At 37.1% G+C, this 18,413-nt stretch overlaps 2 protein-coding genes across 5 annotated transcripts in view; one reads left to right on the top strand and one right to left on the bottom strand.

Annotated features, from left to right (window-relative positions):
* The first annotated feature begins 14 nt into the window (after positions 1-14).
* On the top strand, positions 15-10,690 carry LOC139138567 (GPI ethanolamine phosphate transferase 2-like). Of its 2 annotated transcripts, none has more exons than XM_070706997.1 (13): positions 15-124; positions 1,405-1,872; positions 3,095-3,304; positions 3,910-4,098; positions 4,482-4,623; positions 5,017-5,229; positions 5,849-6,066; positions 6,164-6,460; positions 7,033-7,619; positions 8,134-8,316; positions 8,463-8,814; positions 9,098-9,264; positions 10,111-10,690. In XM_070706997.1, exons 2-13 carry the CDS (start codon positions 1,513-1,515, stop codon positions 10,349-10,351), a joined length of 3,159 nt encoding a protein of 1,052 aa, XP_070563098.1. In that variant the 5' UTR covers positions 15-124; positions 1,405-1,512; the 3' UTR covers positions 10,352-10,690. The 2 variants fall into 2 exon arrangements, with proteins under 2 accessions (XP_070563098.1, XP_070563099.1); XM_070706998.1 differs by having other exon boundaries at positions 60-136; positions 10,111-10,666.
* Positions 10,691-11,297: 607 nt separating this feature from the next.
* Positions 11,298-18,413, bottom strand: part of LOC139138566 (E3 ubiquitin-protein ligase HECTD3-like) — a 41,402-nt gene continuing 34,286 nt past the window's right edge. Inside the window, exons 16-21 of one of the 3 annotated variants that reach the window (XR_011553636.1) lie at positions 17,395-17,524; positions 17,049-17,123; positions 16,503-16,581; positions 15,686-15,757; positions 12,515-14,729; positions 11,298-12,074 (exon numbers count right to left, since the gene is read on the bottom strand). Coding sequence is in view for 2 of the 3 variants with exons in the window: in XM_070706995.1 (XP_070563096.1) it covers positions 14,645-14,729; positions 15,686-15,760; positions 16,503-16,581; positions 17,049-17,123; positions 17,395-17,524 (444 nt within the window). In the remaining variant the exon portion in view is untranslated. Of the gene's footprint in view, positions 14,730-15,685; positions 15,761-16,502; positions 16,582-17,048; positions 17,124-17,394; positions 17,525-18,413 lie in introns of all 3 variants that reach the window. The other 2 variants (XM_070706995.1, XM_070706996.1) reach the window with 2 other exon arrangements.

The raw sequence follows: 18,413 nt of genomic DNA, 5'->3' as shown, positions 1-18,413 counted from the left end.
TGGTACAATTTTATTTGGTACGAAAATATTAGAGTTACGAACTGTGTATAGTCGTTCACAAACACACGTAGCTAGAGGGTCCGAAGGGGATGCCAACATGTCTGCCTCCATGGTACTAACTGTTGTAAGTGTCGATGTTTTCCATTTTCAAAGTTTCTGACAGTATCTGCTTACATTTCGCCGATTTGCAAACAGCAGTTAGTGATGTTTACAAAGCTCTGACAAATTAACGACTTTGTGCGCTGATACAATCACCTCACTTCTAGTACAGTGTATATGATACAAATTCACAATCACCATTGGCACATTGTTTTGCTTTGTAAATCGTTCACAGTTTACGTCACTGTTCTCTCATTAATATGCAAAAATAAATATTTGTCCGCATTTTTAGATTACGCTTTTGAAAATTACGCATGCAAAAACGACGTAAATACATCTCAGTGGGCGACTGCTAGTGTAACAGTTAATACTAAAAAACATATTCACGACTCAGAGTACAAGCTGCAAAAACAGCCACGCATGCAACATTGATAAAATTTGTCCGCATTTCAAGCTGCGTGTCCGATGTCGCGCGCGTACAGCTATATTTAGTAACAGACCTGTAACCGTGAACAGCGCTATTGTAGACAGGTCACGTCAGGTCACAGACCCTCCGCTCAGTTCATTGAACGTGAAATCGCATTGTACATTTTGGTTTCCAGTTTTGATGAAAATATGTATATATGTCTCTCATTTGTCGCAAAATATAGACATGAATGACAATATTGACATTGAGTCAAGCAAGAGACATTCAGTTTTCATAATCACAGGGGACAAGGCGTTTAGTCATAGCTAGAGTAAAAAAATATAAAAATATGAATTATGATTATACTGTTGATAAAAATTTAATATTTATATCATTATTTTATACTTTATATAATTCTATCGTTTTGTACTTTAACACAAAAGTACCCCACTGCACTTGAATCCTGAATGACGATTAATATTCATGCCAAATTCAAGCAGTTGTAGCGTCAGACCCTCAGAAATATGGTCAGTATAATCAGACAATATGGTCAGACTGCCTCAGCAGTCTCTCTAAACAAATAACTGTTTAGAGAGACTGCCAAGGCAGTACTGTGACATCAAGTGTGCATCAAGTGACTGTGCAATGCTACAGCTTTAACTACCTATATACTGACCATGTTTCTGAGGGTCTGACGCTACAACTGCATGAACTGCTTGAACTCCCTCAATCCTTGTCATTACACACTTGAATGTTACAAATATATAGACTCTATAGATGACAGTTTCCATAGCCAAAGCCAATACCTCACAAGCAGCTACATTATCTGACATGGTGACAGGACCTCAAAGTCACAGTGCTAGTACTATGACACATTAAATTTTATTTCTCCTGTCAAGATTTCTTAATAGATGCGACAATTTCAGAGGAAAATGTAAAGGATAAGATGTGCCGATGGTTTTGCCATCAAGTATACAAGTCCTGATACAACTCTGAATTACATCAAGATGAAGATCTCCCACAGTGTTTTCATCTGTCTCTGCTTGCTGATAGAAATTGCAGGAATGTACATATTTTTCAAGGGTTTCTTCCCAGTAAAGACAGCCATTCCAGGCAGAGCAACATTGGCAGATCTCCCAGATGAGCCGATTGACCTTGACCAACAGAACCAAACTGAAAACGGATCACTAAAACCAGCATTTGGAAAGTTGGTCATCATGTTGATTGATGCCATGAGAGCGGATTTTGTCTTTGGTGGCAAGGCCGGTCAACACATGCCATTTACAAGTGGACTGATCAGTGAAGGGAAGACAATGAGTTTCCTGGCAAAAGCCAACCCTCCAACAGTAACTATGCCGAGAATAAAGGTATGGATTCTATACACCACTCCAGGCCTTTCAGAGTTGCATTCTGCATCCATCAAAATACACAGAATTAAAAGCAAAACACTCTCAAAGCCAATAATAATGGTGATCACTTGGTAATATTGAGCAAATGCCACCACCATCAATACAATAAATTTCCAAGTGGATTCATATCGTATGAAACATATTACCTTAAACATGAAGAGACCAAAGACTGCATATGCTGTCTAAGATAACAGTAGCCATTTTTACAATGGAATGCTTATCAGCTACATGCATTTCTATCGATCAAACATGTTTTCATTAAATTTTTTCCACAAGTAATAGATTGTCCTGTTTGTTTTCAAAGAACAAGTGTTCACAAAGGCTACAACTTCAAGGTGAATGAAATATGTAAAGCATGCAGCCATGGACTACATGTTTTCTTTTAATTAATTACTATTTTTGAATGAATCCGTCATTGCCTTTTAGGAAATCACCTTTTATGTAACTGAGATTTCAACTAGACTAGTCTGGACAATCCTTTGTATTGGGCTTCCACTTTTGAAAGGGCTGCCCTGCCTCATGCAGAGATCTTTCAGTTTAGATTTCAACGTACTGAAAATTTATAGGAAAATTAAATTTTGTAAAATGACATGGTATAACTGAACAAAAGTAAAGCCCCTGTACCTGTAACGCTTGAAAGTTGTCGACCTGAAAAAGGCTTTCTGTTTTCTCTGGTTTTCTTTAAATTCTACAGATTTGAAAGATTAGACAAGTAAATTTAAATTTTAACTGTTATTTTGATTTCTTGCCATTTTAAAAAACTGGTAATACAATGTATTACAAAGAAAACATAGCATATGATGTCCCAGTGGAAAACATTCAGCACTATGCATTATATTGGACTACTCTGTTGTTTCTGTGAAGATTCCAATGCATATATGCACGACATACAGTGTTTTCGCATTATTTACATGAGGGCGCCATTTTACGTTTGGGAAAACGTTTATTATTTATCTTGCTCGAAATTGCACATGCAGTCCCAGTGGACAGTTTATTCTACTTGTATAAACACCCCTCAATGAGTACATTCCCACGAACTTGTTTTAGTTTGGAAGTAAAATCACAAGAATAAGGCTAAAAGATGCAGCTATTGGGCCTTTAAGGAAATAAAGAAAATCTGAAAAATTTCCGTAGATAACTGGACTTGTTGAACATCTTGTTATCATTTTTGCCCATACAGGCCATCACAACTGGCGGCATCCCTGGCTTCATCGATGTAGTGTTAAATCTTGAGTCCAGTGCTTTGGTTGAAGACAACATCATCTCACAGCTGTATCATGCCAACAGGACAGTAGTTTTCTACGGCGATGACACATGGCTCAAACTCTTCCCAGAATTCTTCACTCGAAGTGAGGGCACCACATCATTTTTCGTTACTGACTACACTGAAGTGAGTAAAGAAATCCAGATCAGAGAAGACATCAGTTGTCTCTGTCACTGATATCGAGACGGGTAGAAGTATAATTACCTTGTATGACAATATACAAGTTTCTGTTTCTGTATTATGCTATTTAAACATATGATATTAATGACTAAAGGTAATCATAAGAATCTGATGTTTTCTGTACATGTATATGTATACTTTAAAGGAAAAAGGAGATTGCCAAAATAAATGCAGGAAGCCAACTTTTTCTTCTGTTATGAAATGTTAGCTGAAACCAGTTGTGTTGTGATTTCATTCCATCAACTAATGAAGAAAGAGAAAGCGGTAACACAATGGTACAGTACTGTACATCTGCTGGCAGATAGAGACATATTGCAGAACTAGTGTGGCCCGTATCACTACATGCTACAGCACATGTAATTTGATGTTTTGCTTTCAAACTATTCTCGCTCCATCGACATACTGTTCGTACTTTTCTATGTTTCGTCAACCCATATTTATCTACTCTAGTCTGTGCTGTATATAACAGTATTGTTTTCTCCAATACATCACCAAACCCTTTTAGTTAATACCTCATCCCTGATTTGCTTACTGATTCTTTCATTTCAAAGGTTGATAACAATGTAACAAGGCACATTGGGAAAGAGATGGCAAGCACTGACTGGGATGTGATGATTCTGCACTACCTTGGATTAGATCACATTGGTCATCTGTCTGGTCCAACAAGTCCCTTAGTGGAGCCAAAGCTGAATGAAATGGATCAGATCGTCCAGACAATCCTAACAGAGTTGATTAAGCAGGTATGGATGTATTTATTGACGTCTTTCACTGGTAGTTTTCACCCTCCTGTGAAACATAATTCTAATTTCAGAAACGGAAGTAGTTTTATCGAAAATGTAGGGAAAGCAGACTCACACAGTGTAATATAGTATGATAATTAATTTGTCCTGGTATCAAAGTAACCATTTTCAAACACATCATAGTAAGCAAATTTGAAACAGGCAACTCACAGTTTAGAACACTGGCAGAGTGAAGTGATATGCAAGACATCTTAACAGGTGATCGTATCTCATTTTGAACAAAAGATTCTTATACATTGTCTTATCTGTGTTAGCATTTGTTTTTTATACAGTACACCAAGTAAAAGTGATTCAAATCTGTTTTCACTGAATTCTCTCAACAGGACAACACTGCCACCCTGCCATCACTTCTAGTCCTCTGCGGTGATCATGGTATGAGTGATGTTGGCAGTCATGGCGGGGCATCAGCCAATGAAATCACTACTCCATTGGTATTTTTGAGTTCTACGTACATGAAAGATGATGGTAATCAATGGTTTATTGTTTAATTTAATGCTTATAATGTGAAAAATATACTTCCAGAGTGTTTTCCCTGATTATTTGTATGGCTAAGAAAATGTTAAAAAGGGTTGATAAAGTTAGACTTAAACTACCTGTTTGAAACTATGTGAATTGAAGCATTATCCTTGCTTGAAAATGTAGCTTTCACAGTAAATACAGACAATAACTTAAAACACAACAGTGATAATGCAACATAGTTTCATAATTATTAAAAGTTTCCAGTCTTTCAATCAAACTTATTTGTGGCGTGTCTCATCAATTTTTTGTATTCTGTAGAGAGAGGTTGAAGTGAGACCTAGACTGCACTTTTTCTATGTCCATTGAGAGTTTAATTTTCTTCCTACCATTTACCTTCAGGACAACCATACTCTGAAGCTGAAGTCAAACAAATTGATCTGTCACCGACACTATCTCTTTTGCTGGGTCTTCCGATCCCTCAGAATAGCCTGGGTCGTACCATCGCCCAGATGCTGGAAATCCTACCAATCAGAGATCAGCTTAGAGCACTCCAGGTGAATGGCCATCAACTGACTCAGGTTTTGATGGAAAATGTTAACTCATATGAAACAGGTAAAATGAAACTCAATGTTGTCAAAGTATCCATAGTGATATCACAAACTAGTTTATTCACATTAATGGGATAGTCCACTACACTTGATCATGTACTTGTGTCAAGGTCAAATCATGCTGTATTGTGATACCATCAATACAATAGGATCTTCACATAACTCATGATATTCTGAGAAGTTTGAAATTCTGCTTACAATGATGATAACCTTTGTGATGTTGAAACATATCATAACCTGCCTATCATAAATTGTTGTGGTATTTTTCAATGGAGATTATTTTGTAAAATGTATTATGATATGCACTGAACTTTGAGCAATTGGATATTCTGTAATGAACAGGTATTAAATATTAGGTTTGAATACTTCTCAGCAATCCCTCTGTCAGTATGGTAGACCAGTGCAGTAAAGTACAATTGGATCCCTTATTTTGCCAGCCATATACCTGCTCACGTCTGTTTTTCAACATTCTCAAAGACTTTTATACATCCAAAGGCAGTATCTCTCAGTAATGGTGGGTTGATATTTTATCATAGTTATCAAATCATCATCTGAATCGGTATCCTATGACAGTGAATGAAGCTATCTGTTCTCCAACTTATAATTCTCTATTTACTTTTTAGAGCCAGGGTATCTACAGTATCAAAGAGCCTTGAAACTTCACAGCAGTTGGTTGGCATCTCACACTCATAGTACCAGTGGTATCAACCATGAACTCTTAGGTCAAAAAGTCATTGAACAGTACATTTCAGCCATTGACGAAATCAGCAGTCGTATTGCATCATCTCTTGCAAAATATGATGAACATGCCATGGTTGTTGGAGTTCTCCTCTTCTGGGAGGTAAGGATTGCGTTCTTTGCATTTGCCTCATCAAATTTCAGACAGGACAAGTAAATTTTACCTACTTTGATAATTTATTCATGTTATTTTTCTGTAGGTGTTATGTGCTTTGCTCTTTGGTGTATCTCATTTGAATATATGTAGAATCAATGAAGTTAGCCTTCCTATTGGTGGTCATTCTACCATCTTCATCCTGATTGGTTGTTGCCTAGCAATATTATCAGTCCAAGTGACAATCTGCACTGTTGTGTCTGGCGGAGCCAGTGAGGTGTTGTGCGACAACTCTGGACCAGCTGTTTTCCTGTCAGCCACCTTTGTTTTGTCATCAGCCGTTTGTTTGACTGTGATGTCCCAATGCGTGCTGCCCATGTCAAAGGTTAAATTGTTCCTCAAGGTGAGGTGTTACCGCGTGTTCTATTCACACACAAAATGCTGAAATACAGATATACCAGAAATCATGGATGAATCACATGTACACAATACATTTATAATTCAACAGAGAAAAAGTGCTCATTGTGTAGTATTTTAAAGTAAACACGGTTTTCCACTAGTTAGGAGAATTCTATTCGAATTCAGTGACTGTTTGGCCTTTCTTTCATCATGCAGTTTTTTTTGAAAAATGAATATTGAATGAATCATCCAGTACAGGTATATTCAATATAATGCATTATTTGTTTTTCTGCTATTTATAGTCTGCATAATGTGTACTGTTTCTTCTAGCACTCATCTAGCTTTCAAAATAATTTGATTTCCATGCTACACCTTATCTCATCATATCAATTTTTGTATTTTTTTCACTACAAATATATATTTACAGACATTTTATTTTACAATATACAATACAGTGTTGATTTGACAGCGCTTCATTGAGACAAAATCGATTACAACTTTCATCTCAGACAATCATCTCTCACAGTTATGTTCTCAAAGTTCAAACACCCCTCCTCCGCTTCTTTTCACACACAGACTGTTCACTTTACTACTGGACAGAAGATCCTGGTAGGATTAACGGTAGTCCACACTTTTAGTCTCCTGTCAAGCAGCTTTGTTGAAGAGGAACACCAGACTTGGTATTTCTTCACCATGACAGTGACGCTGTGGTTTCTGTACAGAGCGTGTGTGATGACCTTTGAAGGAGGTCGTGTACACAGAGAGACAGATGCTGGTGTCATTGAACCAGACAACAAAACAGCCTCGGTGTTTTTCCAAAGTCAAGACAGGGGGGAAAGTTTTGAGGAAGAATATAAAGAAAAGCCAGATGTTAAAGGCAGGGGTGGTACGGAATATGGAGATGCTGTTGCAAATGATAAGTACAATACCTGTGACAATAAGATTGTAGACTCAGATTTGAGAGATGAATTGCAACAAAAGGAAAAGAAAGAGACAAGTGATGCAACAGAAGAGATCATCAGTAGAAATGGATGCAATGTGATATGTTCAAAGACACTAATATTAGCTGTTGTGGTAGCGTTATGCGGACGATTGCTAAGAGCATGGAATCAAACTGGAATGAAATGGGCGGACAGACCGGATATTGGTGACTGGTTTGTCAGGTGACGTGTATCATATATTGATATTGAACTTGTCAACAGATGATGAATTAAACTTAAACAGTGATTACTTCATTCAGCACCAATTCAGCTTGCCGTCAATTTTATCTCAGAGTTTTTAAGCGGTCAAAACTCATTCAGTCTAGCTAATGTTATGCTGTTGGATGTTGCTATCCAGGTAACTATTATGAGCTCTGCAAGCAGACCTACATGCATCAGTTGATTGTAATGTTGACGCCCTGTTGAGATTTAGATTGTTTGTAGATTATTTAAATTTCATCAAAGGTGAATATTTTGAATATTTTGATTTGAAACTTGTGACCCAATTTTTAAATCATGTACATGTAGTAAGTATGTCCTAGCATTTTCCAACTATATAGGTGAAGTATTTCATGATTGTATTGAAAATTGACATCTCTCAGTACGGTAAAGATACACATATGGGACATCATGTTGGTGAAAGTTCGTCATCATTTAGCAAAAGTAACACATTTTATGGTGTGTTTTCATCTTTCAGGCCTGAAAATAAATTACCACTGTCTGTGTTAGTGGTCGTCAGCTACTTCATCATCTGTGTAACCAGGCATTGTAGAGGGCGCTGTCATCCTTTGCTGGTGTTCTCCTTGATTGGTGTCTATTGCTACAGAGCTGCAACATCAATAATTATTGCTCCATTGTTATCAAGTACAGAACCAGGAAAGTGAGTAATTTGAAAAGGGATGAAATCTTTTATGTTATTTAATTATCACTTTTTTCCAAACTTGTTTCAGGCAAATAGTTTTCAGTGTCTATTACCCAGTTAACAATTTACCTTGTAATATTTTTTTCTATTCTTCTATATTGCAGAGGTCTGTACCAAGCATGGCTGGTTTACTCTTTGGTTTTTTTGTACATTTTAAAAACAGTATATGCATTCTCAAGAAGGGGACACGGTGCAAAAAGTGAAGCAACCCAGTCAAAACAGGGCGACTTTCAACAAAAGCAGGTTTTAGTAAAGTGTGCGGAGGATGTCTACAATATTGGTATTATACTGACTGCATTGTTACTGAGACCGCACAATGCTGCTGTCTTGGCTTTGCTAGTTGTTCAGGAACATCATGTTGCCACGGAGATATGGCCAAAATTGTTACCCAGCAGCCCCGTGTGGATGATTTCATTGCTCCATTTGTGGTTTGGTTCCGCTGCATTTTACGCTCAGGTAATAAAATGTCATTTTCTTTTTTTGTTCCTTCTGTTGTAAAACCCACTACCATCAGAACTTGCCAATGCTGGAACTCACGAATTTTTGAAAGATTTTCACTCTATTCTAAAGGTAATTCTTTTCTCCAATTTATAATCAGTGTTTTCCTCCAATTTCAAACCAGTATTTTATCCCATTTTCGTTGGGAAATGTCTTTCATTCATTCATTCATTCATTCATTGAAGCACTCACAGATGAATTTTCAGGATAAATTAACTATCATTGTCATCTCACATTTCAGGGGAACTCTAACAGTGCTGCAACAATAGACATATCGGCTGGGTACATAGGACTTGATTCACATCACATGGTCATAGCGGGTACTCTGACATTGCTTTCAACATACAGTGGTCCTCTGTTGTGGATTATAAGTCTCCTTATCTACGTCATTAAGAATCACTCAGCCAGGTAAGAAACAAAATGGGTATGTGGTGGTTGGTCACTGTTCCCATGGTGAGAGTTCAATCATTGCTCGTTGATGCTAGAAATTTCGTTTTCTATCAAAGTGAATAAGATTTATGTTCAGACTGATTATTACCTACAGGGTCAACAAGATTTAGACCACAAGACATAGGATTAATATCTGATGTAAAATGAAAGCCACAGCTCTCATCAATCCTTGGTTCTTGTGTTAGTACTTGTTGACATAAGAGTACATGGTTTCCATCTTTTCCTCTTCTTTTGTATTTTCCACTGAAAGTTTTATCAAGTTGATAAATTTGTCTTGGGATTGAAAACAAGAACTGTGCCTTGTTCGGTATGGAAAAAAGTATACTTAGTTTCTCTACAGAAACTGTGTCTTTGGTGTATAGCCTAAGCAAATGCATCGCGTTCAATCACATTGCTAGATGTGTGCACAGGAATTTGAAGAGAGAGGGAGAGGGTTGATCAGGGCAGGGGTTAGAAGTCAGATATGTTGAAGGTGCCAGATCTTGTTCAATACAGGCATGAAATATGAAGATTGCTGTAAACATCAGCAAAGTACACGTATGAGATGTGCACGGTATCCCCAGCTGGATTCAGATCTCTATTGAGTAGAGTTGATTTTCATGACATATACCTATTACCAGGTACTTCAAAGTTAGAGGTGTTTGATGTATTACCGTGAGATACTGAGCATTTAGCCTGGTCAATTACCATGGGTCAGTACTTGTTATTTTTGTTACTACAGCGTACATGAGGTACTGAAAGGATAACCACTTGTATCCTTCCAGGAAACTCTTCATTGGTGTAGCATTTCTGTTTCTCTTACAGATATAAACGGTCAATTCAAGAGATGATCTACACTTTTGCACTGACGAGGGCATTACCTTTAGCAGTGTACACAGTACTGGTCTCTTTTCAAAGATACCACTTGTTTGTTTGGAGTGTGTTCTCTCCAAAAGTGATGTATGAAGGAATGTTGGTATTCGTTTACTCCACTGTCATTTCTATTCTAATGGTACATTCCTACATCATTCAGAAATTGGGCTTGCTGAAAATTTCCACAGAATGAAAGGGATGGGACGTTTTAACCAATTCTTGTAAGCTTTGTAATTTTACTCAGCATGCACTTGAAATGCAAGTCTACAACTAGAATTGTAGACAACAAATTTGTAACTTTGTGCAATCTTATGCTCTGAAAATATCCAAGCAAGATCTGAGCAGTATGAATGTAGGAGGACAATGATTGTAAATGAAATCATCTTTGTTATCCAAATCCTTCAATCCTTAAATTTAACACTTTGGTAAATAAATCATCATATTTGCAACTCTGTAACAACTATAGTTTTCATTGCCTTTTTTATAAACATTGAGTGAAACAACTATGACGATAACAAAACATGTCGCAAGTACATCTTGGAAAACCTGCCTTCTTTCAGAGGAACTAGCATAGTTCTCACTAACTCACAGATAAAAGTACACCTTTCAACATTGACTTGCCATCCAAGCATAGCAACAACATCTCTGAGGCAAAGGAAATGACTATTAAAAGGAACAGTTCTTTTGCCTTGGTAGATGTCTGAATAAATTGGTCTTGAGGTAACTGATAGATCAATGGGCAATACAGGAATATGGTATCCATGTGAATTGCATAGCCAATCTCATCCAGATTTTGACAATCTGAAAAGTTTTCCTGGCATTCAGCTAAGCTGGAGGCGACTTACTTTCCAGGGTAAAGGCACTTGTGAATATACACAGCATTTACTGGTCATACATCCTACTGGACAGCTGATGAGCCAATCTTTGTTACTTTACAGGCTCCACAATGATGTCCCCCAATATGACCATACACAATGGCCAGTCTGTCACATGCATACAATAGTAGCTCTTGCATGTTTGTTTCAACCATGGTGGTGGGACCGTGTTTCAACATTGTCTAATAAACGCAATGCTATATTAGTTTAGGCTAGCAACACAATCTATCTATGTCATCAAAACAGACACAAAGGCTGGAAAGATATTTTCTGGACTTTTTTATTGCCGTAAGAACCATTTCAATGATTTCTCGGTTAATAATTACATTACATATATACATAACCTATAATCGTAAGTACATGACGCCAACCCCAAAACTCAAAACACAGTAACTATCAAGCTCTGACGGCCCAGTTAACGTATAAAATAACTTACAAAAGAATTAAACACCAGCAGTTATAAAAAAATATCATTCCCACTTCTTTGATTTTGTGACCATTTCTTACATATTTCTCATCAGTACTCAAACATTTTGAACAGTTTTTGTCTCAACTTGCCATAAAATATTTAAAAGTTAACACTACATCTCTCCTCAGAAGAGAAATATGACTACAGCAGAACAAAACGGTCTGCTGGCAGAAATCCTTTTCTTACACAAAGAATTTTTTGCAATGCCAAAGAGAACAGTCCTTAGAGCAAGTAGAAGATAAAACAAGTGCCATGCTTTTTATACACATATTCTCTGTGGGTAAACCGTGGATATCACAATTTCTGTCATGTGCTATTGAACACAAATTCCTGGAAAATTCTGTGGAAAACTAAAAAAAAAGATTGCAAAAAATTGTGACAGATTACAAAATTGTTGACGGTTTCTCAGCTGTTTGTTCCTTCAATTCTAGATATCTTATCATGGAAGAGTATACGTATCAAATAAAACCCATGATCCATAGAGGTGGTTATGTTGGATAATACTTCACATTATATAGTCAGTTGCTATTTCAGGTAAACACCTCACATGAACATTGGATGTGAGGTGTTATCTGAAATGGCAACTGACTATGGTGATGTGAAGTATTATCCATAGGGGTGGTTATGTTGGATAATACTTAACATTGTCATAGTCAGTTGCTATTTCAGATAACACCTCACATCCAATATATCAAATAAAACATTATCCAAAGGTGGTTATGTTGGATAACACTTCACATCACCATAGTCAGTTGCTATTTCAGATAAACACCTCACATCCAATATACACATATTTTTTTCATAAATCCAGAGTAGGTGTGTTTGTCCAGATATCAGTGCTTGCTCTTGATTGGGAATCATTCCAGTGTTTCCAAAATGGCATACTACGCAACTCCTGACCTTAATGAAGAAAGCCATTTCACAATACACTAAAAGCTTTTCTAATAAATAAATAAACACTGCTAAGGAGTGTTATGTACACAAATACATGGTACTTGAGGGATAGTTTCACATGCTGATGACTGTACAAATGATAAGATTACATGGCTGAAAGTTTTGAAAGAGATATGGAGTACCCACAGTCCGTTTAGGGACTGAGGCCCAAGTGTCAAGAACTTGCGAGTAGTCTTCGAAGACATACAAAATATGGCAGCTTGTATGCAGCATCACTCTCTGGCTTTTGGATGCATGATGCCAGGTTGTGATGCAGAAACTGTGGCTGAAGTTACAGAACGTAGTTTTTGAAATTAGTTGTATCAAGAACGTTTCAGTAAGACACCATATTTTTCAACAGACCAGCTGTATCTTGGACCAACCATACAATGACAACGTGAACATGGACGTGAAACGTAACAACTACAGATTTTATTTCGGCACAATTTTTTTAGTTTACACATGACAATTTCCAACATAAAACTATATTTCTGTGTATTTACATTTTCCATACTGTTGTCGTCATTGATGAAAATGGGATACAAACCAAATGGATGGAAAGAAATTAGAACTGTGTCTGGAAAGGATTGTAACTTCTGTTTTGGTTCGTTGCTTTACAGTTTAGTGGCAGCTCCCTAAACAAACATCAGCTCATGAATTCATCCAGGTGAAAAAATGACCAATTCTTTGCTTTCTGGTCATACCATCTACAAGTTGACCGGTCCAAAGTTGACACTACAGAGGGCACAATCACAAAGGTAGATATAACTCTCAAGAAGAGAGAAGGAATTACCAATGAAATCATGTCAGTCAACTGGCTAAAGCTTTCTTTATTCATGTGTCTACACTACAACAACAGGCAATATCTAAAAAGCTGGTTGTCTTGTTTGAACAAAATTCTGACCTGAAAGCACTTCTTTTTCCATCACAGAAATCATGATCACAATCTTTCTAGTGATCTTCACAAAACACTTTTCAAAACCGAACTGAGACATCCCATGACACTGATCACCCAAGCAAAAGACTGCAGTAAGATGACAAGGTACATTTCAGCATAATTATGTGAAATTAGACTAATTATTTTCAGATTTACCACAAATTTGGCATTTAGAAATTCCTACCAAGGTGAACAGCGCCCCCTTGTGTCAGAATGACTCTTAACTTACTAAGTTCAAACGCAAGTGGTTGGTCCTGTTACCTGGCAACAGCCACAAGAGCAAACTCATAAAAGGTACAAAACCGCTTGTTGATCAATTCAAAAAGTGACAAGAGTACTTTCCACTGTAAAAATTTCTCATTTCAATTTCAATCATTTCAACAAAGAAATTTAAAGCAGCTAGAGTGTTGCAAATAGAGCATTTTCCGAACAAGAATTTTAGAGGTCAACATCATCATGCATGTCGAGTTGTCAATCATCACTACATATCATCATAGGGTCTCCAAGAGATAAGTCAGTTCCGACATACAATGGTGGACGTCTGGGATAGGACAAGTCGGTTTGGCATTCCTTGTAATAGGCATGGTGAAAACTGTACAAGGCAACATCAACATTTCTATTCCAAATACCTGTCGTAATAACACTTTCTAACCTACTTAAACTCCGTCAACTTTACTTTAGTATCTAAAGTTGTGGCAAGATTTAGATTCATGATAGAAAACGTCATTATTTTCTAATCTTAAATACCTGGGAATAGTGATGTCGATGAAAATTCAATCCTCAAAGTGTGGAGACAAAATAAAGTTTGCATCATGAATATTGATATTTTTAGGTTATTTATTCAGAGGGTAGTAGAGGTGTTAGTGGTCAACCAGGTACTGCTTAAAATACAAAATGGGCATTAGCTAATTTTCAAATGTCCAATTTTCAACCATGCATTTGGAATTAAAGAAAAAAATAAGAGTTACATTGGAAACAAGAATTGCGAGATACTGTAGTCACCAGAAGTTTTACAGTGTTAAATAAAAAAAATTTTGATTGAGGTTCTTCGATGTAACACAAAGGAGAAACCAGGTTGTGTTTCACTTACTTCAATCATGAGATCATTTTATGATCCTGTATTCAAAAAAATTACACAAATACAGAAATGTAAAAAAAATGCTATTTCACATATTTTACAATTTTGTCATGTTATACTAAATATGTTGCCTTGCCAAAACATGTAAATATGATCAGGTGTGTTTTTGCGTAGACACCAAGCCAGTTTGTACCCTACTCATCCCACGGACTCATGTCTGTATCTATGGCAACACAGTTGTACGCTGCATACCGGAGCTTTTCCTCTGCCACTCGTGCACTGAAAGGGAAAGTGTTCTGTTTTACTTTTTCAGGAATATAAATAAAATGGAGACATGGATTTCTAAATTGAGACCTCATAATTACTGTTTCTCACACTACCAACATACTGAATCTCTGAAGTCAATATTTCAAGCAATTCTGAGACCGTCACCCTCATACATACGCCCACTGGACACTTACAATAACCCTATCAAAAATCCTGACCCCAAACTGGTACGTAGGAAAATGTTTGAGTGGAATCAGTTCCAATGCCCTTCATAAATACCATTGAATGAAAATAATTTTACAATAGTTCTGGCTTTCTCTACACAAGTAGCCCCATAAAAAAGCACACCAAATAGTAATACTATTTGTGATGACACATACTGCAAATTGTAGAAAAGTAATAGACTTTTTGTAGTCGAGCAGGCAGTGTCTATTTCTTCATGTCCTTTCCTAAATCCCACTCAAACCAGAGTTTGGTAACCCAACTCATTCAGATGAAGTGATTTAGCACTATGTGCAGGAAAATGGGGTACAGAGGGTTACATGATATCTGCACAGAAATTTTGATGTATCATCTGGATTAGAAACCAGAAAATGTTTCAACAGTATATTAAAGGTCACAACATGCCATGTAGCGCACTACCAGTAACTTATTAACTGTCAACACAGCATTCAGATACAATGTAAGCAACACTGTTAACCGCAACTCTTTGAAAAAAGTTTCCTATTCTTTTAACTTTGATTCTAGCTCTGATTCTGAATCACATAATCTTACACAGTGGCCAATAATAATCTTCACATAATGTAACATCCTCTTCTGAAAATGTCAGGTACTAAAACTCTGGTAGGGATTTCACGCAAAGTTTGTTAGTGCTCATATCTTAGGTTTCGGTCATTGACCAGATGTCTTTGTACGTGGGCCAAACCACACCGAAGAAAAGAAAACTGAATCAGGTAAGGTCACCTTACCTGGAGTAATTGGGAAGAAATAAAGTACTGGAGCAGGTGGAAGATTCTGGTAAAGCGTCTGCTGAGTCTGACCTGCTTTAACAAATACAGAAAAGTTACTACTTAGTCTGTGTCCACATTACTTCATCAACATCTGGTGGACAGACATGAATTTAAGTATTAAAAAATTCCTACAATGAAAGAAATATCCAAAACCAAGAGTTCCGGAGGGCACCTTTGCAGGCCCTCTGGTGCTAGTAGTTTTTAATTTCTTCTTGCCTGTATAAATGTATAAACTTGATTAAGTTTCTTATCATCAAGAATAAACTATTGCACTACCAGTACAATGTACAAAGCAGAGCAAAACGCCACTTTCCATCTTACATTCTGGCTTTGCATCTCATTTCATACAGTATATTAGTAGTGAGAGCAGCTTTCATGGTCTAGATTGCAGGTAAAGGACACGTCAAAGAGATTTAAACAGCCATGTATAAAAAGTATTGTGAAAAGGTGCATTTATGACACTGTTATATGACATTGAAAAATGACTGGGGTAACTTGGCAGGAACATTCTTAGCATAAGTACACTTAATGATACCAGGATTCAGAATGAATGCAAGGAATCAGGGAGCTGTTGGGATAGAAAATTTCATTTTCCCACTAATGTACACAAACACCTGACCTGTAGTAGAAAGCAGGCCTACACAGCTGCCTGTATGACCAATTCAGAACAAAGATCCATGACCCCCACAGATACAAGAACCCACCATTTTAACAGTGACATGCAATTTTCTATGCATATCAGCCCTCTAGTGGTGGAAGCACTGAAGTTTCTTACCTCTTATCAGGGCATACATACAGAGGAGCTGGTAGTCTTCTTCTACCAGTAACAAACCTTAGAAAACGACTTCTATCCTCTGTAAATATGAACAATAGAAATGCATGATTCACACTTCTGTTGTCAAATGTATTACCATGTAAAGAAAAATCTCATTATTTTTGCCACAGGTCTGTATACATGCTGAGTAGAAACTTCAAAAAGTTTTTATATTGTACTGGTACAATTGTAGCAAGATTTGCCAGGTAAAATGCTGTGCTGTGTTAAACAATGGGTGGGAACCTCACTTTGTCAACTCCCAAAGCAAAGCTGCAAGTTCATATTGAGAAAGTGTATACATATCTATCTTTATTTAAAGAACCACATCATTCATCAACTGATCATTTGATCTTTCTGAAAACCTTAACTTGCTGAACATAATTTCTTTTGAGCTACAGCTTTTTTAAATACAGTATTTATTGTTCTGTGTGTAAATCATTTCAGATAGGAACTACTCCACACCTTGTCCTAAAACAAATTTATGTAAATATTATCACACTTGCTTACCATTGGTAAAATTTGTCATGGCTTCCCACAGATACTTCACCCTGGTGTCGGTCTGCTCCAGGTCTTCATAGTATGCTGGTAGGAGAAAAGAACATACAGTGGGTGTATCTGGAATGGAGCAGTTCCCCGATGGGAACAATACCTTCAGTCCACTATGTCCAGGCAACTGCACTCTAATTATGTGTACACAGATTAAAGCAACTTGGGTTTTCAATTTCACTGATCCATCGTACTATGAAACAGTATGAGGGTATCACTGTGTCAGTTGGCAATTCATCCTAATTTATTTAAATCCCCAATCCCTATATTTTGTAAAAACGTAGCCTTTGCTTTTGTCAAGACTTACTTGTTTTCTTCAATGCTTCGACTGTTATTTCAGGATCCCCACAAATTCTCTTTTCAAGTTCCTGCCATGTGAGCAGATCTAAGACAGCCTGGGGTATGACTTTCAACAAACCTCTCCGGATTGAATCAGTCTGTACATAAACCAGACAAATAAATACTATGGTAAACCTCCTGGAGACCACACTATGGTTTGAGCAAATAGCTGTTAGACAGTCAGGCAGATTTGGATAGGAGGGCTAAAGGGTATCATAAGGTCAGTCATTTAAAGGTGTACAGTCACCTGTAATCTAAATATGCCCATATATGGTCAAAGGGGCGTTCCTTGGTATTCAAAATGCCTATGTGAGGGCACTGTTTTTAAAAAGTGGCCACCCACTTAAAATCTGCGATTGGTTAGATTTTCTCTTTCCATGGTAACTGTGGCAAAAATGGAACAGGTGACAGTATACCTTTAACATGTTCAAAATCACACATGGATTGAAGTGAGAAAGGCTGAGATTATCTCAATTCCCTGGATGAAGCAATAACAAGATATTAAAATGAATTGGAGGGCTGGGACATGTCTTGATATTGGCAATAGATCTGAAGAAAAACATACTGAGCTGGTAATTTAACTTGTAATTTAACGAAAATGGTGTCGTGATGAATAGTTAATTCTCCTTAGTTTTGTTAACTCTACAAAGACAATGTTTAAACTTGTAACACCATGACTGAGAATGAAGATGAGCAATCTAAATGAAAAAGAGTCATCGTGGACGACACAGTCCCCACTAGAACATTGGTTTTGGGGAGCTTGTCACATATTGGTTTATTTTGTGAATTTGGGTGAGGTACATTTCTTTTAGAGTACATTTACTTCTTAGGGGTAATGTACAGATCCAACTAGTTATTGAGATACTGGTTTGCATATTGGATGTGTTGCATCTGATGTTTACCGCCTAGGCCTAGTGTCGGGTGAATGAACTGCGAACTTCTAGAGCAGCACCTGTACTTACTAGTGTGGCACCAACCAGCGTGAAC

This window comes from Ptychodera flava, chromosome 8, assembly GCF_041260155.1.
Source record: "Ptychodera flava strain L36383 chromosome 8, AS_Pfla_20210202, whole genome shotgun sequence".
In the NCBI taxonomy this organism is placed as follows: Eukaryota; Metazoa; Hemichordata; class Enteropneusta; family Ptychoderidae; genus Ptychodera; species Ptychodera flava.
The sequence above is the reverse complement of the archived record's forward strand: the minus strand, read 5'-3'. Positions and strand labels throughout refer to the sequence as shown.

Coding starts and splice junctions, on each gene's coding strand:
- LOC139138567 (XM_070706997.1), top strand. CDS start 1,513: ATGAAGATCTCCCACAGTGTTTTCATCTGTCTCTGCTTGCTGATAGAA. Junction 5,230..5,848: donor TGTTAACTCATATGAAACAG/GTAAAATGAAAC, acceptor TTTACTTTTTAG/AGCCAGGGTATCTACAGTAT. Junction 6,067..6,163: donor GAGTTCTCCTCTTCTGGGAG/GTAAGGATTGCG, acceptor ATTTTTCTGTAG/GTGTTATGTGCTTTGCTCTT.